The following is a 24,730-nucleotide window of genomic DNA, read 5'->3' on the forward strand; positions in this document are numbered from 1 at the left end:
GACAATATTAAACTTCAGGGAGAAAATCTTTCAAATGAAGGGATATAAAGAATGAGGTTGCCTTTGGTTATTGAATCATTTTTGCAGGTCATCAGGGACTGGTTTGGCATATATGTGTCATGAAGAGCAGCTCTGGTGTTTATCCAGATCTGAAGAGAATAGTTTTTATGGTGTTAAGAAGTTTCTTCTGGTGCTCTTTAGTCATGTTTTTTTCAGAATTAAAGATAATAGAGACCTATGTAACCCTCATTGACAAGTGCTCTTATGAGAAGGCTTTAGAATGGATGGGGTGAAAAATGTCACTCCTAATAACCAGAAGTGTTCTTTACCTTGTGGCAAAACCAGTCTCATATTGTTTCTGTGCCCCAGCATCAGTGACAAGCTCAGGTACTCACTGCAGCTTGAAATCTGGAGACCTGCATGTTGGTGTGTCAGGTCAGTCTGAGTCATCCCATTCTTTGTGACAATTGCTTTTGACTGAGTAGAAACCATAGTTAATCTTCTTCTAGTTTGATGGGTGATGATTCAAATTCATGTTGGATACTCCAGCTGGAATTGTTGAGACTGGTCTGCATTGTGTTTTTACCAGTTTGACCCCAGGTTTCCCTTAGCAAAGTCTCCAATGTCTCATTCTACAAACCAATTTACTCATGGTGCAGTAACACAGCTGGTGCCTCCTAGGAGCGACCACGAACAGAGGAACCCTTGGGCTTTTGTGCCTTGAAAGTCCAAGCACAGGAAAGTCTCAGCTCTTCCCCCTGAGTCTTTGGCTCCTGCTGTGTCTCTGTGTCTGGTCACCACACAAGTCTGGCCACAGTCTTCAGGGAATTCATTTGAGGTTCTACAATGTTGGCAGCTTGAGAGAAAACATACCTCGGACAGGACAGAGTTCATTCTGACTCATTCTTGTGGGATTGAAAATACTGAATTCCATGGTGCCTCTCCATTTTGGAGAACTGTCTTCTAGATTTGGATGCTGAATGGTACATTGGTCAAAACATACGTGTTTACATTACAAATATGAGAGAGTCTCATTACAACTTGTGCTTTCATTTTGTTCTGAGGTCAAATGGGTGGTCACAGCAATATTACCGACTCTGCTGCTATATGTCTGTCTGGCTGCTATAATTCCTGTCCTGTGGTACTGTGCAGGCATTGAAAACTGTCAAATAGTTGTATAACCACTATGTAGATTAGTGTAGAATACTGGTAAATAACAGTAAAATTCTTGTTTTAAGAAGAAAACTCAACCATAACTAAGAGGAAATCAAGAGTTTATTTGCATTTGAGTGTTGGCTGGTGCTAATTTTTAGGGATGCTTAATTGTGTATGCGGAAGACATGAAAAGTAGATAGCTGTATTTATGTTGGAAGGTTTTATACAAGATGACTAGCCTAAAACTATTTTAAAGATATCTCTGCTGCAATAAGCAGTTATTGCTGTTGGTAGAAACTCTGTCCCCAGGAGGAGATTATAACTCTAAATCTTAGAACTTAAGTTGTTATACCACCCAGTACCGAGAATTATTTACCCTACCTAAACCTTTTAAAGTTTTTATTAACTATGGAGGAATTGTGTTAGATGCCAGCTTCTTGTACCTGGTAAATGGCTTCCATGTGTCAGTGTTGCTTGAGTTTTCCAGACTGGAGCAGTCAAAAATCAGGTTTGCTCTGTCATTTTAATGCCTATGAGTGAATTCTATCTTTGCAAAAACTTTTAAAAAAATTGTTATTGTTACTGCTATTATTATTATTATTTATTATTCCTGAGCATCAGCTTTGCTTTCTTGGATTGTTTTCACCTTTCATACTACATTAATTTAATTGTGGGACCAATGGTGTACCACAGTGGAAGTGACATGCACACACATACACAGGCTGAAGCAGCAGTTCTCTTACACATCGGCTTACATGTGGATTGGCTGGACTCCTACTTCTTTTGCTTGTGGAGCTGGTGAAGATAACATCCTATATAATTTGGTCAGTTTGTGTATTAGATCAACAGAGCTTGTGGATTTCATTACAATCTTGTGTCAATTTTGGAGCATTTCAAGTTCAATGGATAAACGGAGAAGCAGAGAGAAGCAAAACAATGCTTATGCAAATAACGGCTTTGTACTATTCAGCATAGTGTTAGATGATGAGAAAGGATTGGAGTGATAAAGCTTTACTTACACAAGGAAATTAATGTTTCAGCATGCAAGACAGATTTAATTTAGATGAAAAAATAATTAAATTTTAATAATTAAACATTTTAATAATTAAATTTTTAAAAAAGTTAAATCAAAGTCTGTCAAATACTTGAGAAGGTGATAGGCTTACTTCAAAATATAAAATTACTCCTATTTAAGAGCAGAGCTATAATTAATATATCCATTTCTTATTCTTGTTCTTAGCAGCTTTTAAGTATCATCTGTAATCTGAAATTAATTTTTGGCTATGCTTCTCATTAAGATGTCCGTGTGGAAAAGTGAGAGTGGTGGAAGCAGTTTCCTGTGCAGCTCTCACATCAATTTGTCTTCATGGCTTATAACTTTTTCCCTCAACTAACTTTTCCCCATAATTTTAACATTTGAGTAGTTAACAGTAAGTGTAAAACCTTTACGCAGATGTAAGATATAAATCAAGGAGTAATAATAATTCCTCATTATTATAAACAAAACTGACTGACTATTCATAAAGCTAGTATTGTAGACTTTAATTTTATTGTAGATAAAGCAATGTGTGTGTAAAATGAATTATTGTTGATTATTTTAGAACTTTAATGTTATGAATGAAAAGCCAAGGTAGTTCATGCATGGAAGTCATAGTTTCCTGTAGTTAATTGCATGACTACAATTAAAATGTTAAACATCTGTTTAAAAATTACTGTCAGGCTGTAATGGGTCCAATTATTTAGGAATGTGAATCTCAAAACTATTCTGAATAATTTTTATGATCTGAAAGTATAGAACAAATAAAACAGTTTCTATACTGACTCTGTTTAGAATAAACAGACCAATTCTTTCTTTCTACTTCTCTATATAAATGCCTGGACTGAAGTGGTGTCTTACACTAAAATACATTTTCAAGTCAATTTTTTGTTGGCAAGACTATTGAGTTTGCTGGTTTTGATAGCGGGGGGAGGCTGCAAGGTGGTTTCTGTGGAAGGCTGCTGGAAGCTTCCTCCATGTCCAGCACAGCCAGTCCCTGGTGGCTCCAATACAGATGCGCCGCTGGCCAAGACTGGGCCAGGCAGAAATAGTGATAACTCTGCTGTGATAACAGATTTAAGATGAAATAAAACAAAAGTTATTATGCAGATGTAGTTGTGGCCAGAGTAGGGTGAGAACACGTGAGAGGAGCAACTCTGCAGACACCAAGGTCAGTGGAGAAGGAGGAGGAGGAGGAAGAGCTGCTCCAGGCACCAGAGCTGAGGTTCTGCTGCAGCCCCTGGTGCAAACCTTGGTGAGGCAGCTGTGCCCTGCAGCCCATGGAGCTCCATGGGGATGCAGAGATCCACCTGCAGCTGGTGGAGGAGACCCAGGCTGGAGCAGGTGGATGCACAAAGGAGTCTGTGAACCCAAGGGAGGCCCCAGGCTGGAGCAGCCTGTCCTTGGAGGACTGTACCTAGTAAAAGAGTGACCCACACTGCAGCAGTTTTGGGAGGACTATGTCCATGGGAGGGACTCACATTGCAGCAGTTCACTGAGAGCTGCTGCTCATGAGATGGACCCATGTTGGAGAAGTTAATGAAGAACTGTCTCCCATGGGAGGGACCCCATGGTGCAGCAGGGGAATGACTCCTCTCCCTGAGCAGCAGGAAAAGCCTCAGGTGATGAACTGGCCACAACCCCCATTCCCTGTCTCCCTGTGCTGCTGGGGTAGCAGGCAGAGCAGGAAGGAAGGAAGGGTGGCAGGAAGCTGTTTTTAAGGGTTATTTTACTTTCTCACTATCCTGCTCTGATTTTGTCAGTAATAAATTAACTTCATATCTCTAAGTTGAGCCTGTTTTGCTCATGATTATATTTGGTGAGTGATCTCTCGCAGTCCTTATCTTGACCCATGACCCTTCATTAAATTTTCTCTCCTCTGTCCAGCTTCAGAGGGGAGTGAGTGAGTAGCTTTGCTGGGTGCCTGGCCTGTGGCCAGCATAAACCCACGACAGCAGGCCAAAATGCCCTTGCAGTCAAAACGAATCCAAACTTGGATGATAATTTTAGAAAATATCTTAAGTTTCTTTCTTCAAAATGGTGGGTTTTTTCTTCAGCTGGTGTGTGCTAGTTTGCTCACTTCACGAATGACATTATTTTCTTCCTTTTCTGAAATGCCATCCTATGAGCCGAGCTGTTTTTCAGTCTGTTTGTAGCCAGTTTTTCCTTGAAGGGCAGGTTGGATAGGGTATCCTGTCACTTAACATAAATTATTAAATATAAGTCGCTCTAGATGGCATAGATGAAGAACATTTGTACCTATAGCTGCATAGCTGCATTTACTTGCTGCAACTGATTTCCCTGTTCACAGTTGCTCTTGGAGATGCTGTTACATACAATTAGTCCGTTACAGTGCAGGCTTTTCAAAACCTGTAAATTTGCTAGAATTGAGAATTAAGACTGTTTTCCAATCCAGATAAAATATGGAAGTGAATTAGTCACACCCTTTACTCTAGCATCAAGTTTCTGTTGTTAGGAGCTTTTTTCTCTGATTTAGATGGAAAAATAATATCTTTTTTGTAGTGTTTCTGCCAGTTCTCGGACTGTATCCCTGCTGTCACAGCTGGAGAAGATAAATTTGGACTCTGTATTAGGAGAATCAGACAATGCCAGATATGTTACCTCAAGGATCCTTCATCTGGTCCAGAGTCAAGGTAATTATCTAAGCTTTGTGGTTTTAGTAGTTTCCCTTTTGACCCTTGCTTCTTGTATCTCCCTTGTTAGACTTAAGTTTTGATTTAGTGCACTTGATTATATATCTGTTTTTGTCACTGATTGTTGAAAACATCTGTTTAAGACCATGTTTAATATATCTAGTATAGTATTGGTAGTGCTGAGTCCATTTTGTGTTTGTCAAATAGCTATAATTTAAGTAATAACTCACTTCATATGTATATATGTCTGTATGTTGTATATATGTAAAGAGTAGAAGTATCTGGAAGGCAGCTTTCCTACTGATATTTTTCTTAATTTTTTTTTTCAAGGCCATCACAAAATTGTTGAATAATTGAAAACAAAAATTAGTTTTAAAATTGCTTAAGTATTTTACTTTGTTCTTAGTACATACAAATATGCATTTTTTAATAAGTTTTATTATTTGCAGTGTAAATTTTCTTGTCAATTTGTAGATGATAACATTTTTTTTTACTACAAGCCAATGCTGGTCTTTTTCTGTGACAGAAAAAACCAGGAAGGAGATGACTTCTAAGGGCTCCACTGGAATAGAAGTTATCCTGTCAACCCTAGAGGTAAAATATTTTAATTTTTTTGGTTATGGGTTCATAGCAGTTTTGCATTCTATCATTATGAAATGTATATATTTTGTATTATGAAATATGTTGTTATCCTATTGAGTCTTCAAAACTTGTGTTGGTCTGTTATGAATAGATACTTCTTCAAGTAACCTACTTGTGATTTTCTCTCCCTTATATTTAGATATTTTAAGAAATTGCTTGTCACCTATCAATTCTAATTGATGTACCACACTACAAGTGTGTTTTAATTGGTTTTGTGGTTAATTTGGGCTGCATAGTGGGATGGTTGCTATGTGGGTACATTCAAAGTTCTATTTAATTTTGTGGTGGCAATTCCTCCTATCTTTAAGTATCCAAACCATTATTAGACTGCATGTTAAACACAGATCTCTTTTTTTTATTGCAGAATACAAGAGATCCTCAAACTATTCTAAATATATTGAATATTCTCATTGAGATAGTCTCAGTTGGTAAGTTTTCATTAAGAAGTAATATATGATTATATTTATGCTTGCTTTTTCAGATTTTTTTTGTTTGTTTTCTCTAGTTAATTTTATCGTTGTTGGGTTTTTCATAAAGCATCATTATTTTGGTTTTTGTTGTTGATTGCTGAAGCATATGCAGAATTAAAAGAATGTAAAGACTGAAGTTACCATTCTAATAATCCTACACAATAGTTTGTTGCTGTAAGTGTAAGTCTAGCATGTTCTTGCATAGTGCAGTCATATATAAAGAAAATACTGATGTTTTAAAACCTAACTTCATTATAACTGCCTCTTAGATATTTAATTGTTCTTTGGCTTTAGTTGTATCAATTCAATTTTAATTCTAGGTGGTGGTCGGAGAGCAAGTGTCTTAGTCAGCAAAGGAGGGACACAAATCTTGTTACAGCTGCTTTTGACTGCCAGCAAAGACTCTCCACCAAATGAAGAACTAATGGTGCTTCTTCATACTCTTCTTGCAAAAATTGGTCCAAAAGGTGATATTATGGCTTAATAATTACAGTTTTATAATTCTGTTATTGTGTAGGCATCCACATACTCAGAACTGGTAAAGAGGAAAAATAATAGTGAAGTAAATTAGAGGGGAGGAAAGAATGGTGGAAAGTAGATAAGCAGAGTTGACCTCAGTAGAAAGAGTTCAGTAACTTCTATTTTTTTAACAATTGCAAAATCAGTGTGATTGTTCTTATATTTCTTTGATGTCAGACAAGAAGATTGGCATGAAAGCAAGAATAAATGGTGTCCTAAACATACCATTGAATTTAGTGAAGCATAATTTGCAGAACCACAGGCTAGTATTGCCATGTCTTCAAGTATTAAGAGTTTATTCAACCAACTGTAAGTATTGCAGGAAATTATTTTCTTTCCTATGTGAATAAAGCTTTTTATCTAGATAAGGTTAAAATATCAGCTGAGTGCTTGTTTAATGTTAGTTATTTAAACTATTTTTTTTCTGAGAATTTTCTCCTTATATCCTCAAAATGCTTAAATTCTACAAAAAAAATTTTTTTGATCAATGCTATTGGGTGTGTGGAATTTTGAGCCACCTAATTTGCATAAATGCTGACGTTTAAAGCTCTAAACCAGAAATGCTAACAGTTTGCTTGCAGAAGCACTTAGAGATAAATAATTAGTCTCTTTATTATTCTTTCTCGTGTTTTTTATTTCTGATGTTATATTTATTTCTTTATTACCAATTTAAGACTTGGTTAACACAGAAAATGTTTCAATTTAACTTAATTATTTCTTAATTTAACCTTTTCCTTAATTGTTTTATTCAAGAGCTCCCCTCTCCACTGTTGGACTAACATTCTTCCACAAGAGCCTAGTTGTTTGGGCAGGCAGTAGAAAATTGATGAAAATAGTGAGGTTCTTTCTGTATCTCTGCTGTCAGTTAGACGCTTTTAATTTTTTTCATTTGAGCCTGAAATGGTTGTAAATCTTATTTATGTGCAAGAAATTTAACACGTGGCCATGTTCCCCCCCCAGAGAACTGATTTGATAATCTGTAAGATTATGTTTTCAGGTCATTCACATGAGCAGCAATAATTCGTAAAGCCTCAATATTTTCAAAACATGGAAGCTTTATTTCTATTGAGCTGTCCTGGCAATGAGGTGAAACACTCCTAAAGTGAAAAGTCTAATACAGATAGTTACATTAGTTACATTGCTTATCTGAAAACTTGCTTCATCCTAAAAATGGGACTGAGTCTCTAATTTGACTTCTTAGATCAGTTCTATTTTTCTGTATTTCTCACTCTTTATGAAAAGAAAAAGTAGTAGTAGTTTGTAATTTTCTGATTTTCTTCAAGTTTGTGTACAGTTACTATTAGAGTAAGTCCTAACTTGACTTAGATTCTGGTATGATGTTGGTGCTAATGATGATGAAATTGCCACTTCGAGTTCACGTACTAAATTCTACAGTGATAACAGCGTTTATTATATTGAAGTAAATTCTTAGCTACTCTCTTCCTAGTTTGTTAGGAGAACATGTTGCTAAACTCAGCCAGGTGTCTGTGTCAGCAGTGTTTGAGTTGGCTGTTTGACTTCAAACAAATACTTTAAGGACATATTTCTCTAACATGGGTCTTAGCATAATTTCTTTTCATTTGCTCCCGTTCAAATAGATTACTTTTATATTTATTTTTTTTTTTCTGAGAACATGTATTCAGAACATGTAGTTCAGGAAAGCTATACCAATTGGCATTTTAAAATTTTATAGCAGACTCTTGGATTTCATATCCTCATGAATATAGCTGTTTGTCCAAATACTGAAGGGTCATAGTCATGTTTTATGACAGCAAGTCATAGAACCTAAAATTTTAGAAAACCCGCTGCTTCAGTAAACTGTGAATTTCTATAAGGAAGATTGGTTTTGTGTTGTATCTTAGTAACAAAGAAAGCAGAAGCCTGCATTGGAAGTAGTATGTGGTTTTATTTGTAAAGTAATGATTAAGATTTCTTTTCCAAGTTTTATCAGGATTGGATCATCATGCAAATTATGTGTAGTGTCTGCTTGTCACTGTATAGTCTTAAAGGACTAAAATCTCCAGCATATTTTGTACTTGAAAATTAACTTGTGTGAGTTTTAGTCTTGAGTATATGGATCTTTTTCTTTCGCCTTTCCTTACTACATTATGTTGAAATGGATTGCTTTTGACTTCCAGCTGTAAATGCAGTATCTCTGGGAAAGAATGGAGTAGTAGAACTGATGTTTAAGATTATTGGCCCTTTTAGTAAAAGGAACACTAGCCTTATGAAGTAAGTAAGATCTCTTTAATTTACTATGTGGTAAAACCTTGTATGTTTTTTCAAAACTTACTTGTAAATGAAAAACAATATTGGAGCAATTAAGTGCAATTAATATTTGAAGATTAAAGTGAAGGGTGATGGGAAGGAGTATCACAAATATGAGAAATTTTAATTTTTCCCAGTAGATAAACACAAAATACTTGAATGTCTATTTGCAGTACTGGTAAAATAATAAACATTATTTTTTATCTTTAATATTCCTGCATGGAAACTGTACAGTGGTTAACCCCAAATCATAACAAGGAGATCAAGACAATCCCATAATTTTTCAGTTTGTTTCTACAACACCAAGCCTGACAGAGTTCAAGAGCATTTAGACAATACTCTCAGGCACAGAATGTGACTCTTGGGAGTGGTGCTGTGCAGGACCAGGAGTTGGATTTGATGATCCTTGTGTGCCTCTTCCAAGTCAGCTTATTCTATTATTTGCTTTGTGCTTTAGTGTGATACTGTCTCTTTTTTTGGATAATAGATTTTTTTTTTCATTTTTCTGCAAAGCAAATAGACATCTGGAGCAAGGACACAAAACATAGAATAGGAAGCCTCAGCAATTACTGTCTTGTGGGCTATTATGTTAAGAAAATTAAAATTCATTGTGTAGGTGAAAGTGGTGACTTTAGATTCCCATTCTGGTGGTGGTTGTAGATTTTGGGCCTTTTTGTTTGGTTGGGTTTTTTGATTTGGATTGGATTTTTTGGGTGAATGTAGTGTTAAAAAGTAGCCAAGTGGATGTAACTGAAGATAATCCTTTCTTTATATACTCCACCTTTTTGAAGTACATACCAGTACTAAGTTTTTCATCTGATTAGCAAAGTGTTAATCTCATATTGTGCATATTCTAACTTTGTTTCAAAAAGATCACATTTTGATATGTGATCAAAATCAGGTGTTTGTGTTCTCAGGAGTAGGGTTCAAAAAAACGTGTCCTGTTCTTTCAAGGCTCAGCTAAAATTCCACATTTGGACGTACTATTCTATGATGTGACTAATCATGATATCATTTTTTATGGTCTAAGATCAGATGCATCAAGTCTATCTTCACAAAAGGTGAAAAATAAGTATATACATTTTGTAGTTGCACAGTTGAGTTGAGGGAAGATCTTTGAGTACAAGAAAAATCTCATGCTGACCATCTTGTGTTGTTGGGCAGATTGATGGGCATTGCTTCTCAGTATATTCATATACTGCCTGGTGGTATTGACATACTGTTTTCTAAAATAATGTCCTTTACTTTGTGGAAGTACTTGTTCTGCTGCTAACAAAGACATGAATTTCAGAATATCACAACCAGTGAGTGTCGGTCATAAACATTACGTTGTCACAGTGTTTTTGCAAAAGCTGGAAGTTTGTATAGATGTTGCATTGATATTTTTAAGTTTTGTCATCAGACTTCAAATACATGATCTTGTAGTAATATAAAAGTGAAGTCTGTGCTACAGTGCAACCAGGAAAACATGAAGTTAGACTCTTTATAAATCTGTAAGCAGTAAATATTTTGTACAGTTTTAAGCTTACTGGTTGGTTGCTGTTTTGACTTTTCTTGTTATGTTGACAGGGTTGCTTTAGACACACTTGCTGCATTGCTAAAATCAAGTAAGTGTTTGACTACAAGAAAATATCTACTTGAGCTATAATGGGTGTGTGTGTATATATGGACACAGTAAAACTAAGCATTAAATTGGTGGCCAAAACAAAAATAAGGCTAGGAAACCTATAAATAAGTTTTCTCTGAAGTTTCTGATGCTTTATTTATGTTGTGTATACATGAATGTTTAATACTTGATTAGTGCTTTATCAGTTATGCAGCAGAAAGGTTGCACTGCTTCTGCAGAACTGATCTAGGTCCAAAGAGGACAAATTTTTTTACATTCACTCACCTCAGCCATTCAATAATAGATGCCTATAGCTTAACTCCTGTGCCTCTTTTTTACACATACATCTGAAAATATCTCTTGGATGCCTAGGGAAAATACAGGTATTCTTCAGTACCTTCCTGAATAATTAGGATTTGGGTCCCAGTAACAAATCTGTCAGTGATGCTCATGAAGTGGAATTAAAGGTAACAAAACCAGTGGTGTGATTCCAGACATGGGCTGTCTCAGCCAGCAGCAATTGATCCTCCCAATGTCATCTTTGCAGATTTTGAACCAGCATTGTAACTAGTAAGGAACTAAAAACTCATTTTCTCCAAATAGTTGTGTTAAAGTTATGGCATTCATAGTAGTTTTAGTGGAGTTGAATAAGACTTGAGATGTGATGAAAACCATTTCACACAAATGGTGAGAAATTTCTGTACTGACTATCACAGAGTGCTGAGTTTATTCATGTTTATTCAGTGTGATACCTTGGTCTTACAGGTTTGTGTGTCTATGAATTTTGCAACTTCTCCTTGGGAAGTTTAGGGAAACAAATATTTCCAAATTGTTGTCAGTATTCCATTCTGTGAATTGGCAGTTAAACTTTAATACTGGGGAGAAAAATGGGGTGTTCAAAAGGTGTGTCTTTAAAACAAGAGGTCTTGTTCATTTATTTAGAGATGTCTTCTCCTTAGTGGTTTTAACTTGTAACTTCATATACTTTATATAATTAAATATTTTCATAAGAACATTAGTCTACTATATATATATATTCCAGCTGTCATACTGATTACCCAGTATTTGGGGTAGAAGTATTTTCAGCTTATGAAATTTGAGTGATAGTTGGGAAAATATATGGATTGCAAGTGAAAAGATGTTTGTTTCAAATCTTGTATATGGACAGTGTGTGTAGATAATGATATATATGCTTTGTGGAAATATTTTTTGTTTTTAATTTACTGGGTGACTGCATCTTACAATTGCCTTTTAAGTGTAATGCATGCTGTTCTTCTAGGAAACCATGAAAATTATGTGAAATGTTCCAAGAATGAGGTTTAGGCTACTGGTCTTAGTTTTCCAGTCATTTCCATTTATGTTGATGTAAAACTCTGCTAAGGGTGGCTAAAATACTATTCAAACTGAAACAATTCAGTTACTTGGATAAAAAGAGTAATTTAAACATTGAAAGTAAAATTTGAAAGTAATATCGAAGTCACTGGGCAATTTTAATTTTCTTTCCTAACTTTTTTTGCAAAGAAACAAATGCCAGGAGAGCTGTAGACAGAGGATATGTGCAGGTGCTTATAACGATTTATGTTGATTGGCACCATCACGATAGTCGACACAGATATATGCTGATACGTAAAGGAGTGTTACAGTGCATTAAAAGTGTTACAAATATCAAACTGGGAAGAAAAGCATTTCTTGATGCCAATGGGATGAAAATTCTTTACAACACTTCACAGGTAAGTTTATCCTGATAGGGTTTTTTATGTTGTTGTTTTTGGCTATGACATCAAGTTTGTCATATTTCTTTTAGGAGATTGATGGTCATTCCTGATTATAGGAATAAGGATTATATTCTGTAGCCCACTGAAACATGGAAAGAGTATAGAATTAAATTTGTATTTGTTGTTATTTTGCTGTGGCTATTTCTGGGATGGGTGGTTGAACTTACTTTTAAAAAAGAGGGGGTGAAAATGCCTTTCTGTGCTGAAGTTTGGATTTTTAAAGGTGAATTTGAATTGGTAGTTTTTCCAGTCCTTCAAAGAAGACATGAACCAATTTTTTTGTAAATTGTATATAAATGTAATTTGACTTTCAATTTGAGAAATACTTTTCTTTATTTTCCTGTTAACAGGAGTGCCTTGCAGTAAGAACTCTTGATCCTCTCGTCAATACATCCAGCCTAATAATGAGAAAATGTTTTCCCAAAAATCGTCTTCCTTTACCAACTATTAAAAGTGCTTTCCATTTCCAACTCCCAGTTATTCCTGCCAGTGGTCCTGTGGCTCAGCTGTACAATTTGCCTCCTGATGGTATGGTGATTTTGTAGTACTTTGTCTTTGAGTATGTCTAATTTTGCTTTATGGAAAAGTGGAATCAATTCTACTTAATTGTGTTGTCTGCTGAAAGGACACTGAGACACTTCTCAACGAGCCAAGGGTCTGTGACTGTTGGTGTGGAGCACCAGTTTCTAATGTTAAGTTTAAAGTGTTAGACATTTTGTCCAGACACATGTGGTTATAAAATCAAAGAGGAAACAAGTACTAAAAGGTGATGCTCACCAAACTCTGAAGTGTAAAGAACAGGCTGTATTCAAACTTAAATGGTTTCTCCTTTCAACTCATGCAGCATATACATTCTCCTATGTGTAACGTGTTGTAGTGTACATCCTGTCTTACAGGAGCTTGTATCCCTTCCTTTCTTTTTATTACTTGGATAAGTTAGGATGTGATGAATTTAGATTAATGTTTTCCATTTGAAGAACTGGCTTTTATATGTTATTGTGGTTCTTCCTTTATTTTCATGATGAGAAAGTAGAGCTGCTTTCTTGGACTATTGCAATCTCTTAGAAAACACTGTACTGCAAAGCATTTATATGGTTCTGTGTAGAAAATCGATTCATCCCATTGTGAACACCTTTCATTATTTTCAGGTAATTAATACATATTCCAATAAGGTGAAACAGCTTCAGACCTGGTAAGCAACTAATGAAGTTGCTGTCAGAAAGTTAATCTGAAATGAATGGTCAAAGTCAGCTTATTAATATCTTTTATTCATGATATCTCCTGAAACAAAATGTAATCATAGTCTGAAAATAAATTATCGTATTGGGGTTCATGTGGGTCAGACTCCAGTAGTTCAAAGATTATTTATGTTTTGTCTTAAAAGTAGAAAAGAGATTTAGATGTGTGTTTCAAAACCCACAGGAATTAAATCTCTGCTTAATACAGTAGATTGGTACTGTATAATACCTGTTTAGAAATTTCCTAGTTTACTAAAGTGAACTAATGATATGATTTTTTAATAGGTTTGTTACCTGTTAGAAGTGAAAAAACAATAGGAAATAGGATACATAGTGCTTTTAAAGGAAGAAGTTCTATATCAAAAGACATGTGGAGTGTTGGTGGGTGGGTAGAGGTCTGGGTTTATTAAAAGTATAATCTTGTATAGTCAGTATTATAAAACCAGTACATATAGTCATTCTGAGTACACTAAAAATCAGTGTAATTTGTAAATCTCTGAATGAGCCCTTTAATGATAATCAGCAAATTTTCAGCATGGAAAACACTATGAGAAAACTTAAACCCCCCAGCACTAATTTACTAGTTGGTTTTCACATTTTTTTTCAAGGAGTATATGAAAAAGAAAATAAATTCAGAACATCGAAAATCTTGTATGAGCATGTATAATTGGATTAAATGTATAATCTGCCTTACAAAACCTTTTTGTATTGTAGTGGATGATGTGGTGGATGAAAGTGATGATAACGATGATGCTGAAACAGAATCAGAAATTGAAACTGAAATTGATGATGACAACGACCAATATTTTAAGGTAGGTGGAGACAGAATTAATAGGCAAAAGTCTGGTATAGCAATTTTTTATTTAAGTTGCTTAAGTTGTTTAATCTGGTATATAAGTGCACTTTAAGTGTTAGAAGCAGTTTGAGGAGGTTTTCAGGGCAATTTCTAAAATTAAAAAAGCTTCAGAAACTTAAAGAAGGTGGGTGCTGCTTGAAAATATCAAACATTCTTGTTCAGATTGCTTCAGCATTTTTGTCAAAATTTGTTTGCTTCACACTTGATGTATCTGGAGTGCAGTGGAACAGAACCACAGATTTCTTTAGCAGTGTTCTCTTCCCAACTTGTTCTTCTCTCAGCCTGCTTTTCTCACATAAGCTGGTCCATATGTAGGAGCTGCTCTAACCTTTTCCAGCATTCTGGACTGGGATTGACTAGATCAGTGTTTCAGCAAGGTAGCTGAAGTTCAGCCAGCTGTAGAGGTAGACATCATACCTCTAACTGTTGTACCACTTAGGGGAGGTATTCTCCTGTTCTCTAGCTGCCAGATGGGACATGGATGGGTGTTTAGTCAGAACTGCCTTATTCTGTATTTTTATGTTATGTGTATTTAGGAATTAATAGAATTGCCTGTCCATGAACTGGAAAAACATACTGTATTCAAGGATCTCACGAGCCCTGGTGGAAGGAGTATCTTCCATACAAGCAGCATTGCTTTGTCACTGCAATCAGATGAAGTCTTCACATTCAAAGTAGTGTGCTGGGAATATGCACGGATTTCATGTAAAATCTGGTGTCTGTGTATGATAAGTTTGGATGAAAACAAGAAAATGGAGATGCTTGTTATATTGATGTTGAAATGGAGGCTTAGGCATCCTAATAATACTGAGCAGTCTAAATCTTCATGGTGAAGTTCAGCTACTTTTGAAATAGTGGTATTTTATCTTTTAAAGCATGGCTGTATCAGGAGTAAAGGTGAATGTTTCAGATTAATGTTGTAGAACATCATTAGTTTTGGATGCAAGATTAATTTGTTCTGGTGATCTTTCAGAATGATGATATTGAGAGTGATATTAATAAACTGAAACCTAGACAGGAATTGGGAAGACCCATAGAAGAACTGAAAATGTATGAGCGATTTTTCCCAGAACTTTCAGAAAACTTTCAGGTAAAGCATATTGTTCCCAGGACATTTCTGGCCATGTCAGGTTGACTCTGGAATATACTTTGATGTTGTTTTTTGGGTGGATAGTTCCTCTAGCCAAGAATCAGGGGTCTGCAGTTCTGGACCTACATATGGGAGTACCTTATTGTTGGTTATTTAGTTATGTGTTATGGTTGCTTCAGTCTTATTGAGAAGGGGGTACTGTGGGTAGATGTAAAGGAAAACTGTTTTCTGATGTCTGATTATTATATAGCAGAAAGTAAAATAGTGAAGAAGGATGTGAGATTTCTGAGAGTGCCTAATTGTATTAGGCATCTCCTTTAACGCTGTACACCTGCTTAAAATAGGTAGTTAAAATATCTGGGACATTGCATTGACTTTATACTTTGTTTTTAATGAACTGCTTGTTGTTGCTTTAAGGCCTTCTTGTAAAATACAAACTTCATTGCTCTGATGCCTTATAACAGCTGTCACCTTTTAAATTACATTTAAAACAAGGAAAGACAAATGTTTCTAATATACGTGAAACTTGGGAACTGTTTACATTTTTTGTTAATAATTTTTAAAATTACTTTTTCACCTTTGTTTTTTTTAAGGAATGGGACTTAGTTTCCAAGGAACCAAAGCCTTCTGTACCTGATGCAAATTTGAGTGGACCTATTGTTGTTCCTACAGCCAGTGAGGAGCACTCTGCTGAAGCAAACCCATCAACAAAAGGAGTTGCTTTAAAGGAGTGCAGTCCTTTATTGACAGAGGACTACAATAGAAGGCCAGTGTTTCTGGAACTACCAAAGAAAGATAACATGAAAGGCAGTAGTTTACATCAGCAAAATGATCAAAGAAACATGCTTCCATCATGCCAGTGTCTAAGCCAAGAAATTGTGAAAGGCTTGGACAAAATCAGTCTCCAGAACAGTGCAAAAAATGATCAACATTATGGTACAGGGTGTGTAGTAAAGAAAGAGAACAAAGCTAGCGTTGCCACACTTGCTTGCAGTAAACCCTGTGAGCATGTTTCACCCTGTGGAGGTAGTCTCTTTGAAGGATCATCTGTCCAGCTGGGAAAACTCTGCTGCACAGGAGTGGATTCAGAGGAGGAGGAGGATTCCAGATCTAGTTCATCAGGAGAACATGCTATGTTTCAAGTTTGTGACGTATCACCAGTTCATGACTGTGATCTTTATCTTGAAATGGTGAAGAACACAAAGTCTATTCCAGAATACTCAGAAGTGGCCTATCCAGATTATTTTGGCCATATTCCACCCTCATTTAAGGAACCTATTCTGGAAAGGCGATATGGGGTACAGAGGTGAGTTACCATACTGCTTTTTTTGTTGTTGTTTTCATTCCTTGGAGAAACAGTGTTTAGGATGAGGTTTACCTGATGATCTCCAGAGGTCCCAACCCAACCCTAACTATGGCTGTGATTAACAAGCAATGTTACACTGTTTACTTGGGCATCTAAAACTGTTTCCAGTGAAAAGCAGTTTGAAGGTAGGTGAGTATGCATTGATCAGCACAGAGCCATAAAGAGGAACGCAGTCTGATTCTGTAATTGCTAATTCTGGAATTCAATTTCTAAATATGAAATTAAGTTTATATTTTCCTTTTCTGCCTTCCCATCATTTCTCGTGTAAATCTTGTAGTTTGCAAAATAACAAACCAACCTACAAAATCCACCACCAACCAAACTAAAAAATTCTCACCTGAATGCTCCTTTCAGGTCTTAGCAAAGATGGGACAGTTAATAATTAAAAGGTTCTTCACCTCTTTTCTCTGCTGAACTAAAAATCTGTCTTTCAGGGAAGCATAGTACAAAAAGTTAAAAAATTAATACACTAAAGTGTTTGGTTTTAGTGTTCACAGTATAAGAGAATTTTGAGTTAACAAATGCAGAGGATGCACTTTGTGTTAGGTACTGCAGAATGACATACAACAAAAACATATCAACACACCCTTTTATTTCTTCACTGAGAGATAATAGAAGATGATGAAGAGTGATGAGATTCTTCAGAATAATTTGCAGAAGTGGTATGAAGAGCTGGCTAATATTACATAGTGAGTTACTGTAAAGACATGTGAGTACATTAGCAGAACATGTAGAGCTGTGAGACCTTGCCACTTGCCTAATTATGAGACTGAATGCCTTCACCTTTATACTCATAACTATAACCAACTTAATGAGTTTCTTTGTGGTTATATTTAGATATTACAATTATTAAGAGATTTAATGTCTTTAGCTGGTTGAATGAAAATCCTTCAGCTGTTTCACACAAGTAATGAAAAAGTGATCTTTGTAGTGAAATGACAAGTGCTGGAACACTAATGGCATAATGAACATATCCTTCAGTGCTGACGGAGGAGAATCTTCCCTAGCAGGTTTTTCTTAGCTAGATTCAGTTGATTTAGAAGGGAGATGGTCTTGAGTCAGGAATCACCTAAGAACTGCACTTAAACAAATCTTGCAAACGCTTATATATATTTTTGTAGTACTTAATAATTCTGAATTTCCCTGAATAAAAAAATTGAGTAAAGTCAGATACAATTTTTCTCATTTTTAGATATAAAGCACTGGAGAAATAAACCTTGTACGATTATACATAAGGCTGATTTCTAGACCATGAAGATAATTTTAGGGTATATTTTAACTTGAAATGTTCTATTTTTTGTTGGTTTTTTTATGTTGAAAGTAACTTTTTGAGGTCTTATAGGAACAAGAATGAAATATCAGGTAATATGGCTAAACTTGAATCAAAAATCCTGCATCACTTTTTTAAGGAACACTGTTTTAAGAATTCCATTTTCTACAAACAACTCAGTCTTGTTACTGCAACATAAAAATCTTCTGAGAACTTGTTTAAAAAAGGCATAATCTTTTCATGATTTCATATTTTATAGTGGATTGTAAAAATTGTTCGGTAGGGAACATAGAAAAGCTTAAAAGTCTTTTACAAATCTGTGTCCTAATTCTTGACATTCAGTGTGATTTATGTTCTCTGTCATGTAAGCACTTAGTTACTGCTCATTGGGTAAGTCTTACTTAGGAAATAAATAGTTGCTTTAATCCATCCATGTAATTTGAGAAAATATTGTGTGGGGTCTAAGGTGTGACCTAATGGATTGTCTTCTTATTTTTATTAGGACAATGTAGGATTTGGGGGTATTTTTTAGTTTTGCAATGTGCCAGGAGATTAAATGCTTTTGAATTTGTGCTTTGGAGTGCTTCTTCTTTCTCTTTTAAATTTAGTAGCATATAATTATTACTAAATATCTCCCCAATGTATTACGGTTAGGATAAATGAAATTGATTATGGTTGAAGTGCTTCACACTACTCTATCTTTTTAGGAAGAGAATTATTATATAGTAAAATACCCTATAAATTGGGGTATTTCTATTCCTTAAACATTTAGTTGGCTTGGGTTTTTTTTCTGTACACTTTAGTGTTTTGTAATCATTAGGATCCACAAAGGAGTAATCTCTAAGCATAGGGCTCACATCTAGGGTTCTAGATTTCTTTTTCCTTTAATTTTCTTTAAATAGTTTATCTTCATTTTTTGGAACGTGAAAATGTCTGCTACTACTTCTCCTTCTTGAATCTGTTCTTGAATGCTATTTCTTCTTTGCTTTCATCTACACTGGTTATTATAATGGTATTTCAAGGATGTTACTATTTATAAAATACTTAAAATTAATATTCATTGATGTATTTTGTCTTGGCAAAACTTCTGTGATATTAGGAAGTGTTATGGCATTTTAGAGCAGAGGCATGCCAAGATCAAATGAGTTTTCTAAGATCAAGTGTAAGGTCACAAATCTGTAATTCTGTCCTGATCTGAACCTATTCAGATGGATTCTCGTGAGTCAGCTTTGTCACAATATTGTCAGTTGAACTTGAACTTGTGACTTCTTTTCTTTTTCAGTTAATTTCAATTTAATACAATGTGCTAGAGTTGTGCACTTACCGTCTGTTTCTCATTTGTTAATAGTATTTATTTTAATTAAATTGAGAATTTCCAGCCTGAATGTACTATACCATTCTGTTTCTATATTCTTCATTGTTAATCTACCTCCTTTTCTTCTTATTGCAGGTGCTGTGCAAGCTTTTCCACACAGCTCTGCCACTATATTTCATTCTTGAACTGCAACACATTCTTACTTTTCCAAGCCAGGACCTAGATACTGCCCAAGTTGTGCAATGGTTTTATGATGTGGATAAGCACAGACCTGACATTTGGCTGACATCACCAAATTCTTTCTTATTTGTTATGTAGTCAATAAATGAACCTAAACCTCCAGAGGTGAAAAGCTAGTTCACTAACACACTTACTGTACGACCTACTCTCTAAAACTCTTTAATTTTGGTTATGGTAGGATTCATTTAAGTTACTAATGTTATCAAGTGTTGTCATGTGTTAAAGCATTAACATAAGTAATGTTTGAGTAATTTCTGCTTCTGTTTTAAAGTATGAAACTCAATTTTTTTCCTTCAGATAGAACCCAGTGAGTTGTGTGAATGAAAACTCAGTTCCCTCATGTACAAATACTGGATTCAGGCAGCTCTGAATGCAGGTGTTTAAGCTTAAGTACACGTTGACTTTGCACACATAAGTGGGGGTGAAGCTGAGGTCTGTCTGAACTGTACCACTGTCTTCATGTCAACTTCATTAGTTTTCCTGTATGAGGCAATTCCTCTTTTGTGATTGGAAACAGTAAGTAACAATTTAAGTGAGAACTCTGCTTTTCTTTTTTAGGACGAAAATCTGTCAAGATATTGAAAGGTTGATTTATCAAAATGACATTATAGATAGAGTTGTATATGACCTTGATAATCTGAGGTAAGTTTTTACCTTTCTGTAAACAATATTCAAGTAATACTCTAAGCCCATTCTACTTCTCTGTGATGTGACTCATAATATTTACATCAGATTTCATACAAAGTTTGATCTGACATAACAGTGCTTTTGCTGTCTAGGATGTATTTGGAGGAAGGATCAAAATAGTTTCTGAATTGACAAGTGAGGACTAAAATAATCCTGTTTGGTTTAGATAAGTTTGTTTTATTCATTTTGGTCCCTTTTTCTACTCATAGTTGTTCTGTACCAGAGGAGGCAGATGTTTTGAAGTTTAATTCCAAATTTGAATCTGGAAACCTGCGCAAAGTTATTCAGATCAGAAAGTAAGATATTTCCACTCTACTTTTCATGGTTTAGGCCTTTTATTTCTGCTTCTTACGATCATTGATATGATTTTGCTAATTTTCAGAAATGAGTATGATCTAATTCTGAACTCAGATATAAATAGCAATCATTATCATCAGTGGTTCTACTTTGAAGTCAGTGGAATGAAAATTGGCATTGGTTACCGGTTTAACATCATCAACTGTGAAAAGTCAAACAGTCAGTTCAACTACGGTAAGATATGTTTCCCATTCTTTGAGAAGAAATATGTAAAAAATACCTGTGGTAGTCAACTCAGCTCCTTCCTTCCCTCCTCCACAGGATTAGCAGTATTCATGTTGTCAGTTTAAATTCTTTATTTTAATAGTATTGCTAGAAAATGTTTTGATAGCTGTGATTAAAAAGAAGAAATGCATCTTAAACCAAGGGCTGTCAGTTTTTAAAATTAAGTTTTGTTGTAAGTGAGGCCAAAGCAGAAGAAATCTACCGGTAAACTGCAGCTACAATTGTCTTAGGACCATTGGGCAGGGGAGTACAGCAACAAAACATGTTGATTCACTCACATCAAGGAGAATGACAGTTGTCATCATTAATCTATTTCTGCGTAGGGATAGATGTGAATGTAAGTGGAGACATTTCAAAACAGTTTTGTCCTATTGATGGTAAGGAAAAATAAGTCTACTTTGAAATACTGGGGTTCTTAAGTGAACATCGCTGTTGCTAGTAAGTAGTGTTTGCAGTGTGTGCCTCATTGAGACGCTTACAAATGGCTGAAAATGCCTTTCTTCCTCTTGTCTGGGAGAGTGTATGTAGTGTGTATGTCACTCATCTTAAAACTGTTTGGTGTTTTCCTGATATATATTCTGAAATTTCTCCTTTAAGAAGGAAGAAATTCCTCCTCCCACCTTGAGCTTCAAGCTTTTGTTAGCGAGTAATATTGTATTCTCCTTTGTCATGCGCTTTCATCCACACTGATAAAGTCACAGAATACCAGGTAGTTTGACCAATAATAAGATGCTTTTAAGTTGCTTACTAATCTTCATCAGTCAGTTTAGATTTCTTTTATGTTGTGCATACTTAATAATTTCTTTTGATTTTTTTTTTTATACACTGATTGAATTAGTCAGTGTGGTTGGCTAATAATCTAATAAATAAATTATACTCAATTAGTATGTATTTTTTTAAATTCCTATTAAGTATTCAATGTAAGTATAATATCCAAAAATAGACTTTAAAGAGTTACTTGTTAAAAAATTGTCCTGGAATATCAATTATTTTTCAGTTATTTACATGACTGGATGATAGTATCAATTTTTTGTGTACCGTGTGAAGCCTTTTCATAGTGTGAGTTGGATGGAGTGGAACTGAACACTGCTTGTAGTCTACCATTCATGCAAACCTCAGCTTTCATTTAAACATTCCATTTTGGTCTTCCATAAATCTTACTCTTTTCTTTAGTTGTTATTTTCTGAAAATCAGCAATCTTTTGTTGTCTGGTTTAAAAAGCACACAGTACAATACCCAGACATTCATGAAAATGCACTCTGATAGTGAGTGAATAAGTAGAGGTAATTTGTAGACTTGTGTGTAAGTGTTGATGTGGTACATTATTGCTAATATGTTTCTGTTTAATGGTAAGCATTAAAGTGAGATGAATTTCTGCTTTCAGGCATGCAGCCCCTCATGTATTCTGTTCAGGAAGCGATACGGTCTCGACCGTGTTGGACTCGTGTTGGGACAGATATTTGTTACTACAAGTAAGTATATACACAAACCAAACATACAGCAAATCTTACACTGAAGATTAATATAAGGTACAGTTTTTGAGCAGAAGTTCTTCTTTCTGCACTTGATCTATGTTATTCTGTTGTGAAAAGAGGTTTTTTTCTGAGTCACTACAGAGAGTAATATATGTGATAGAAATATACAAGGTCTCATTTTGTAAGCACACTACTAATATTTAAGCTGTTAATATTTTATACTTTTCTTAGAAAATGGACACTGTTTCTGGGAAGCTTTTAAGGGAACATATATATGCATATTTGAAATCCTATTAGTAACTTCCAGTAATACTGGTCTCATGGTCCTTGTGATGAGCCTTCTGTAATCTGTGGTGGAATTATTATAACAGAAGAGTTCTAAAACACAGGATCAGATGATGCAGCATATTGATATGTAATCCTTCTTGGTTGGTAGCCCTTTGTTTACTTTTTCTGGTTTTTGTTTGTTTTATTTTGTTGCTTTTTGTTTGTTCACCTTTTATCAATGTCAATGAATGTGTGTATCACTGTTATAATAAACAGTTAAAAAGCTGGTGGGAACCTGTATTTAACCTGTATATACATAGAACAGAAATACAGTCACAAAAATCCTTCTGACTCTTAGAATGTGTGTTCAGAAATAATCAATAGTATGAAAAAAATTACTCTAATGTGTGTATTACCTTCATTTTTTTTGATTTAGGAATCACTTTTCAAGAAGTTCAATTGCTGCTGGGGGCCAGAAAGGAAAATCCTATTACACAATTACATTCACAGTGACTTTCCAACACAAAGATGATGTGTGCTACTTTGCATACCATTATCCATATACATACTCAACTTTAAAGGTGAGAAGCTGTATCTTTTACATAAATGAATATTTATAATATTAGTATAATCTATTGCATTCATGACTGAATTATTTTGTTTCTTTTAATGAAGTTCAAAATGCTCCTTTCAAGGGAGAATTTTCATAATATTAATATTTAGACTGACAAAATATGTAGGTTGCTCTAATGAACAGTCCTAGGAAAAATGAAATTAATGCTTACAGGCTTAATGGGTTTCCTGGGTATGACAAAGATGATTATGTGACTGGAGCATCTCTCTTATGAGGAAAGACCTTGAGCAGAGATGACTGAGAAGGGACCTCATCAATGTCTAGAAGTATCTGAAGGGAGGGGTGTCGAGAGGATGGAGCCAGGCCCATAGCAGCTTTAAATGCAGCTTTTCAGTAAACTGTGCTGGCTTTTGAAAGAAGTACCTGTTAAGAGCTGTTACAAGCAACTGCTGCTTCCAGCAGCTCCTGGTCCTGGAGGTTCCTCTTGCCCAGCTGTTGGAGGCCAACCAAGGTGCCTGAGGGTCTTTGTCCCAGGCTGATGGACACAGCTTCTGCTTTCCTGTTTTCTTATATATTCACTAGCAATGAGTATGTATCCCAGGGAGAGACAGAGACTTATGCACACATGCTTGTGCATGCCTGCTCCCACGGGGCAGGGCTGGCTACACGGACTGGCACAGACAGGCACACCCCTGTGTAACACTACTGTGACTTGCGTAACAGGGACAGACACCCCATCCTCCTCTGCAGTTGGTGTGGATTGCTGTTCACTAGTAAAAGTACAAGCTGGCCTACTCTCTAGAATCAGAAGCATGTTTGTGGAACACTAGCATGGCCCATCCGTGCCATAGCTCTGCCTCAATCCCAGATCTCTCTTACCTGCTGTGCAGGCCTCCAGTTTGCAGTCTAGTCCAGACTGATGCTCACTAGCAAACAGATACCGGCACTTGCACACTCATCTCAGAAGTACTCTGCACTTGTGGCTCTGCCCAGATGCCAGCATGGACTGTCTGCCTGCTAGGTACCCCTCCCTTGACCTGGGGCACATACTGTCTGGGTAGTTTACCTTGAAGTTTACTAGCAAGTTTCACATGTGCCCCCACACACATCAGCTGCAGGGAAGATGCATATGCTTTGCCCCGCCATCCCTAGCAGCTGTTACCAGGCACATGGTCTTGTAACCCATGTTCCTGCTTCAGGTGTTGTCACTGAGAAACTCAACCCTTATTGTCTCACCAGATGTGTTTTGATGGACACACTATCCTTACCTCAGTGGTTGGATACCAACACCTTTACCCACTGCAGTCACTGGCAGTGAGACGTTCCCTTGCTTCTTTGCTGACACCACTGAGTGAAGAGTGTTTACAGCTCCAGCTGCTGGATTCTGCTTTGATTCCAACAGTAGCTGGGAACTGGGACACACAGAGATGCTCCCAAGAGGTTGGCTTCTCCAGCTACTGATGCTGAGACTCTTATGCATTCCAGCTGTTGACCCCAAATTGACTTATGCCTGTCCTTTTAGTTGCACTAGTCCACACAGCATTTGGAGGCATAGGGTAGAGAGTAAGGCTGCAGAGGTGGCTAAGAGCATACTGTAGGAATCAGGTGCTTGAGTTTTGTATGGTACCACCCCCCCCCCCCCCCC

General features: G+C 35.9%; 1 protein-coding gene across 9 annotated transcripts in view; it reads left to right on the top strand.

The window, feature by feature from the left end:
* The window catches only part of AGTPBP1 (ATP/GTP binding carboxypeptidase 1), a 62,260-nt gene that overhangs the window by 12,409 nt on the left and 25,121 nt on the right, over positions 1-24,730 (top strand). For 6 of the 9 annotated variants that reach the window (XM_041480725.1, XM_041480720.1, XM_041480729.1 and 3 more), the window contains 17 exons: positions 4,715-4,845; positions 5,372-5,439; positions 5,852-5,915; positions 6,278-6,424; positions 6,654-6,785; positions 8,615-8,708; positions 10,314-10,351; positions 11,872-12,080; positions 12,476-12,653; positions 14,078-14,175; positions 15,193-15,309; positions 15,903-16,615; positions 20,059-20,142; positions 20,397-20,483; positions 20,570-20,718; positions 22,154-22,241; positions 22,948-23,092. In XM_041480725.1, coding sequence (XP_041336659.1) covers positions 4,715-4,845; positions 5,372-5,439; positions 5,852-5,915; positions 6,278-6,424; positions 6,654-6,785; positions 8,615-8,708; positions 10,314-10,351; positions 11,872-12,080; positions 12,476-12,653; positions 14,078-14,175; positions 15,193-15,309; positions 15,903-16,615; positions 20,059-20,142; positions 20,397-20,483; positions 20,570-20,718; positions 22,154-22,241; positions 22,948-23,092 — 2,542 coding nt within the window. Of the gene's footprint in view, positions 1-4,712; positions 4,846-5,371; positions 5,440-5,851; positions 5,916-6,277; positions 6,425-6,653; positions 6,786-8,614; positions 8,709-10,313; positions 10,352-11,871; positions 12,081-12,475; positions 12,654-14,077; positions 14,176-15,192; positions 15,310-15,902; positions 16,616-20,058; positions 20,143-20,396; positions 20,484-20,569; positions 20,719-22,153; positions 22,242-22,947; positions 23,093-24,730 lie in introns of all 9 variants that reach the window. The other 3 variants (XM_041480728.1, XM_041480726.1, XM_041480727.1) reach the window with 3 other exon arrangements.

This window comes from Pyrgilauda ruficollis, unplaced genomic scaffold (assembly GCF_017590135.1).
Source record: "Pyrgilauda ruficollis isolate IOZ18807 unplaced genomic scaffold, ASM1759013v1 scaffold53, whole genome shotgun sequence".
Lineage (NCBI taxonomy): Eukaryota > Metazoa > Chordata > Aves > Passeriformes > Passeridae > Pyrgilauda > Pyrgilauda ruficollis.